Below are 6,761 nucleotides of genomic sequence, written 5' to 3' on the forward strand. Positions count from 1 at the left end.
TGCAAGAGCCAGATTCTGAGTTAGAGCTTTCCTTGTCAGCCTGCGCATGGACTTTCACTATAATGTCACTTAAGGCATCAGTGCGCTGATCTGCTCACGTCTTGCATGTGATTGTTTCCAAGTTACGGAACGAGCCGTCTCCATTTAGCAAAAAACTTCAATTTGGGCTCAAATTGCTGATGGGTGGGATTTTTAAAATGTTATGCACTGGAATTATTGAGAGAAAAATAAAATTATGTTTTATTAATAAAAAAAATGTAAGCACCATACGAGGGTAGAATCCAAATTCACCTAGGGGTTAGACCTGGACCAATCAACATGAATCGGTGAAATGACCGCTACCAATCAGAATACTCCATGAGGCGCCTTTGTCCCACCCACCTTCAAACTGACTAACGAGACAAGGCTGCAGCCAATCGGAGAAGTGAAAGTTTTTGCGGAAGCGGAAATCAAGGTACAGAGAAGCAGGGCTCCGAAACAGAAGCAGCTATGAATATCCTCCCGAAGAAATCGTGGCACGTGAGAAACAAGGACAACGTAGCTCGAGTGCGGCGGGACGAAGCGGAGGCCGAAGCCCAGCGGCAAAGCAGGGAAGCCCGCGTCCTGCTTGCTGAACAGGAGGCGAGTAATTCTCAGTCCGCATGCGCGAAAACAGTTGGCGGGAGCGCATGCGCTAGCTGCCTGGTGTTTTGCACAGGAAGAAAAAACTTATTGCGCATGCGTGTGCGTTCTACGGGCAAATGGGAGGAATATAGTGTATGCCTAACCATCGTTGTAATGGGGATGCGGAAAACTCCCATTATTCAGTTACCTACATTTAAATCCTAACCTTCCTCCAAGGAGCCCCACGGAGGAGGAGAGCCTATGTAAGCCGCTTAGGGTCCCATGGGGAGAAAAGTGAAATATGAATGGAGTAAAATACAATATATAAAAATATAGAAGGGTTGAGGTCACCAACCTCCCTGTGGTTCTCCAGGCAACAGAGATAGTTCCCCTGGAGAAAATGGTTGCTTTAGAGGGTGGACTCTGTGGCATTATACCCCATTGAGGTGCCTCCCTCCCCGCAAATCCTCCCCTCCAAGCTCCACCCCCCAAATCGCTTGGAATTTCATATGTCCAGGAACGAACCTGGGTGCTTCTGCATGCAAAGCAGACGCCATGGTCCCTCCTTGAACCTGGGTTTCCCAAGCCCACCATTTGAACCACTACATCATTACTTTGGCAAGCTGTTTTGCTGAAAAGTTAAAGCTTGTAAGAGGTTCCTCATTGTTAAATATTTTATTGTAGTTCAGTGGGTAGCTAGCAGGGAGAAAGGAAGGATAACTGTTATTCACTGGAACCAAACGTAATCCCACTGTGAAGAACAAACAGGAGGAGCCTAAAACAACTTCCAGTGCCTGTTCTTTTCCTCCCTTCCTTTCACCCAGAGAGCTTGCTGCTTGAGATCCTAATGCAAAACTGCATTATAGGGAAGTTTGATTCTCTTTGTTTAGGGCTGCTTTGAGACTGCAGCATTTCTTTCATGTTACAGGTATTAACACACATCTTGCTCTGCTAACTTCTCTCCAGCTCCTCTATTTTATGAGAGTGGTCATGGTGTTTCTTTGGTGTACTTTTGAGCTTTTTTTTTAATGGAAAAGATGAGGGCCATGTTGACCTTCCACACATGCACTGAACGCACAGGGAAAACATGGGGTGAAATGCACATTAGTTCATGAGAGCTTATGCCACAGAAAGTCTGCTAGTTGCTGAGGTGCCATTTTTAAAAACTAGTTTTAGGTGGTAGCCATGTTGGGCTGTAGTAGCAGAGCAAGATTCTAGCTTTTGAAAGTCAGAATTCCTTTTGGCAGATATGAGGTGTATCCTTTTTCCTCTTGTGGGGAGTTCTAACTCTCAAAAGCTCATACGCTGGAAATCTAGTTGGTCTTTAAGGTGCTACTGGAACCAAATCCTGTGTTTTTGTCTGCACCCCTAAGTCCCATGTTCCCATTTGCTGCTTTCTTTTGAAGTCTTTAGGTGCTTGGAGAAAGTTCCAGACAAGGTGCAGGCCTTTGCTTCCCTAACATAGGCTTGTGAATTTCTGTTAAGAACGTAAGAGAAGCCATGTTGGATCAGGCCAACGGCCGATCCAGTCTAACACTCTTGTGTCACACTGGCCAAAACCCAGGTGTCATCAGGTCTGCCAGTGGGGGAGGGACACTGATTGCCCCCCCCCAAACACCAAGAATACAGAGCATCTCTGCCCTAGAGAGAGTGCCATCTATACCTTGTGGCTAATAGCCACTGATGGACCTCTGCTCCGTATGTTTATCCAATCCCCTCTTGAAGCTGTCTATGCTTGAAGCTGCCACCACCTCCTGAGGCAGTGAATTCCATGTGTTAATCACCCTTTGGGTGAAGAAGGTCTTCCTTTTATCCATTCTAACCCAACTGCTCAGCAATTTCATTGAGTGCCCATGAGTTCTTGTATTGTGAGAAAGGGAGAAATGTACTTCTTTCTCTACCTTCTCTATTCCATGCATAATCTTGTAAACCTCTATCATGTCCCCCCTCAGTCGTTGTTTCTCCAAGCTAAAGAGCCCGTTAAAGAACTATGCTATTTCTCTCTGAACCCAACTCAGTAAGAATATATAGAGGCCATGGCCTATGAGGGGAATCTCCTGGTTTTTTTTCTTCATTAAAGTTCTTTTCTGGTCCTCTCAACATCCCATGTTTCCAGAATACTGGCAGATTTAGTTTGTTTTGAATGGTCTCTCTTGCAGTGAGCTACACATTTGTATTACATTTTTTAAGCTTTGCTTTTCAAGCAAATTGGCTCCAAGAAACAGCTGACACCAATTTTAAACCAAGATAGATACCAATTAAAATATAGTTCTGGGGGTTCTTGGTGAATTGTGATTCGAGGCATGCTGCTGCTTCTCCTGCTGGCTTTGCTGAGGACAACTGGTGTTTAGGAGGAAGGGATTCAGAGGCAGAGTCAGGTGCCAAGGAGGAGTCTGGCTTCTTCGTCTTTTCCTCCTTGTAAGGCATAAGGGAGGTAGAAGAAGGCAGGCTAGCATAGCAGAGGCACATGTTCAGGAGAGGTAACTGTGGAGATGGGGAGGAGGTGCTATGGGCAAAAAGATTCTGCTTTGGAAACACCTTTTTTTCCTCTACCCCATAGGCCCGGACTGAATTCTTGCGTAAGAAAGCACGCCTGTCAGCTCCAGAAAACAGCAGCGGTAGCTCAGACCTCCAGTCTCTTGGCTCAGAAGGGCCCTCACAACACCTCAACCTTTTCTATGAGTTGCAAGAGGGTGGCAACAAAGAACATGAAGAGGAGAAGAAGCAAGAGAAGGTAAGGGGAGCACATGAGAGAAACAGGCTCATATAGTTACCCACTTAGCAGCTGAGAGTGTTCTGAGCACCCCAAATTTTGGAGATGGAGGTTGCTTGTAGTTGAGGTGGTGTGATCGTGGCATGAGAAAAAAATACAGGTCTCCAAGCACAAATGATTTGGGGGGCCTGCTTCACTGTTTTGGTAAGTATAGTCCAGACTTCGATATCCTTTGGTCTTCCTCTCTAAGCACATCTGGACATGTATTTCCTCGCCGTCTGCCTTAGAGATTGTTCCCAGAGAATCCATAAACACTTCTGTGGCTTATTCAAGATTTAATCAATTAACTCCAGACTAGTTTATGCCAGGTTGGCCTTGGTTAGTACTTGGATGGGAGACCACTAAGAAAGTCCAGGATTGCTGCAGAGAGGGAGACAATGGCAAACTACCTCTGTTCATTTATTGCCTAGAAAACCCTGGAGGGTTGCCATGTGTCAGCTGTGACTTGATGCTTTCCACCATCACTTTATATTCCTTCTTTTCCTAGGGCAAGCTAGCATCACAATGCAAGTTAGGTACCTATTAACCAGCTTTTCATACTGATTGCTAGTAGAAGCTAAAATTTCTCACCCATGCTTTCAGTGGAGGAGGATTGGTTAAGCATGAAAATTTTAATTAGATTTAGTCTGAGACTTCAAGGAGCCTGAAGAAAAAGGTTGTTCCTATTCAAGGCCTTGAGACTGGCCTGGACAATACTGTAACATAGTGAGTAGACGATTATATAAATGCCTGCATTAGATTATTGGAACCTTCTCTGAGCTTGTTAAGGGAAGAGTGAGATAAAAGTAAATTGAAAGCATGCAAATAGTTTACAGCTAGTATTTTGGCATGTGTTGGGAGGTACAGTTGGTTTTTATTTCTCTGCAGGAGCGACGGGAGAAGGCTTTGGGTATCCTCACTTACTTGGGCCAGAGTGCAGCAGAGGCCCAAACTAGTTGCCCTTGGTACCAGAAGCCCCCGGAACGCAACGAAGCTCTCGCCAAGGATGTGAAGCTGAAAGGGAAGCTGGACCCTCTGGTTGAGATGGAAAGGAATCTGCGCAAGAAGAAAAGCTCCCAAAAGGAAGGAAAGAAAGGAAAGGGGGAGCAGAGGCAAAAGGAATGCAGAGGGAACTTGGCAGTAGAGTGCGTGCACAAGAGAGGGTAAAAATCCAGCTCTCTTAGGATATACACGTTTGCCTGTTGAGAGCAGTGCATAGGAAGTGCTGGCTGCTTTCCTTTCCAGCAACACCAGCCAAACCACCAAATGACCAGACTGTGGAGGGAGATTTAGGTGATAAACACCTTGTCGGAGCCTCTTCCTTCTGGAACTTTATTCAACAGAATTATTAGGGGGATAAAATGGCTTTGAAAAAAAAATCTCTTAGGAAAGGAGTACTTGAGGACAAAGTCCTTCCCCTCCCCAAAGGGATATTAAGGCACAAAACAAGCAGCCAGATGTTTTGTTACATCTGCACACTATTCCCCAAATATAAAGACTGGGAAACGGTTTGTTGAAGACAGACAGAATTTCTTGCTTTTCTGCTGAAAGCAGGAGGTAGGTAGGTGTTGGTGGCCAGTGGGAGACTGTCAGGAGTAACCTGCCTGCAGTCCAGTGATGAGAGGGCGGCATGCTTACTGGGTTTTTGCTCTGGCATCTTTGTTCTGTAATACCCGGTGCTGTTAAATCCAGTTTCCAAATGGAACTAATTAGGTTTTGTGTTCATATTAGTGATGAAAACTATGCTAGGGCTATGCATAGTTCTGTATGCTGCTGAAGTTGCCAGTTGTGAAAAACCTGTTACTCAAGCAAACATTGTTTTTGATGTCTCTGGGTATCTTCCGCCTTCCTCCCTAGGGTTACAAGTTGTAAGGATTGCTGAACTTCCTTACAACCCATGTGGGCTTTGACTTCTAACCTTCCCTGTCTTCCCCTACAGGACCTCCTCCTCCTCTCTGGAGAAGCTACGGCAAGAACGGCTGCAGCGTGAGCAGGCAGAGCGATCTCGGACAGAGGCTCTTCTGGCCCAGAAAACAGGAAAACTCCTTCCTGGAGAGGCAGAGGAAGAAGTGGATGAAAGGAAACGTGGGTACAACTCCCAGTTTCACCCACAGCTGGCAAGGAAGAGGGTCTGGGAACTACCATGAGGGAAGCCCTGCTTTTGCAGTGGGATCAGCATTGGCGCAGAGCTGGCAGTCTTGAAAGACTTGTAAGTGTTCTGCGTTTGCAGGCCTATGCCTTCCCTGGACAAGCGGAGGCGGCAGATTAAGTTCACCTCTGAGTAAGTTCACCTCTGTGAGCTGAGGAAGACTTCCAGTAATTAGCCTTACACCGCAGACAGTTTATCACACGTTTCTGAGAAACAGGCTGTGCTACAACTACTATGAATTGTTTTAAGTGCCAGTGGACCCACTGCAAGAACCAGGGAGGACTGTCAAGTTCCTGGCAGGAGTACATGGTGTGCTCTTTGGTAGGTTTTGAATTTTGTATGTTTACCCAAAACCCAGACTGTAAATGACAATAAAATTAACATATCAGTTTCCTCAAAATTAGTAATGGTTGGGCTGTATGTAGCATAATTACACAAAAATTGTAGAATCTGCTTTATCTGTAAAGTTTAGCTTTCATGGGGAGGCGATTTGGAATGTTTTTAAATCAGATTATGCCAAGGAAGGATATATATTCCTTCTTTCAGAAACTCTGATCATCCAGGTGTTAAATAAGCTACAACATCTTGTGACCACTGCCTTGGAGCCTATGTCTGTTTTGCCTGCTAAGCCTGGCCCAGTTTATCCAACTTGTACACAAGAAAAGGAACAACTGAGCTAAAGCATTCCAGGTGCTTTACAGGAGCCCTTATTCTAGTTTTGCTTTTCTGAAGTGGCAAGTGATGAGACAGTTCTAAACACACTTCTTTGCAATAGTCAACCAGGTTACAACATTCAGCTTTTCCTGGGGCAGCAGAGCATGTGCAAATTTTTAGATGAAGAATGTTTTACTTGGGTAACAAAGGACAAACAGGACCTTAATATAGGCTATGCCAGGCCAACCTGTAACATTAAGGCAAGCCATAGAGATAGGAAAAGCCGAGTAATACGAATCACAGCCTGAGGACTGCCTATGTAAAACTGGTTTTCCACTCTTAGCTTCCAGCACAAAGGATATATCATTTTCACTATAGCCAGAAGCTTAGGCCTACACCAGTGCTATTTAGGCCCCAAACATGAAATCCAATCAATGGATACTTTCAGATTTTCCATTAATTCAGGCCAGGTGTAATTCTATTGTCCTTCAGTCAACCACAGCCCTTACCTTGATTGGGGGGGGGGATGGGCAATTAACTGAGTTTGGATACATTTCATATCTCCCAGCCCCGCCCCCACCCCATACACACACACACAAACAA

The 6,761-nt window shown here is 45.2% G+C and overlaps 1 protein-coding gene across 1 annotated transcript; it reads left to right on the top strand.

The window, feature by feature from the left end:
* The first annotated feature begins 365 nt into the window (after positions 1-365).
* On the top strand, positions 366-5,894 carry LENG1 (leukocyte receptor cluster member 1). Its single transcript, XM_054994597.1, has 4 exons — positions 366-621; positions 3,164-3,337; positions 4,244-4,518; positions 5,295-5,894. The coding sequence occupies exons 1-4, from the start codon at positions 490-492 to the stop codon at positions 5,500-5,502; spliced, it is 789 nt and encodes a 262-aa protein (XP_054850572.1). The 5' UTR covers positions 366-489; the 3' UTR covers positions 5,503-5,894.
* The last annotated feature ends 867 nt before the right edge of the window (positions 5,895-6,761 follow it).

Source organism: Eublepharis macularius, chromosome 12 (genome assembly GCF_028583425.1).
Source record: "Eublepharis macularius isolate TG4126 chromosome 12, MPM_Emac_v1.0, whole genome shotgun sequence".
Classification (NCBI taxonomy): Eukaryota; Metazoa; Chordata; class Lepidosauria; order Squamata; family Eublepharidae; genus Eublepharis; species Eublepharis macularius.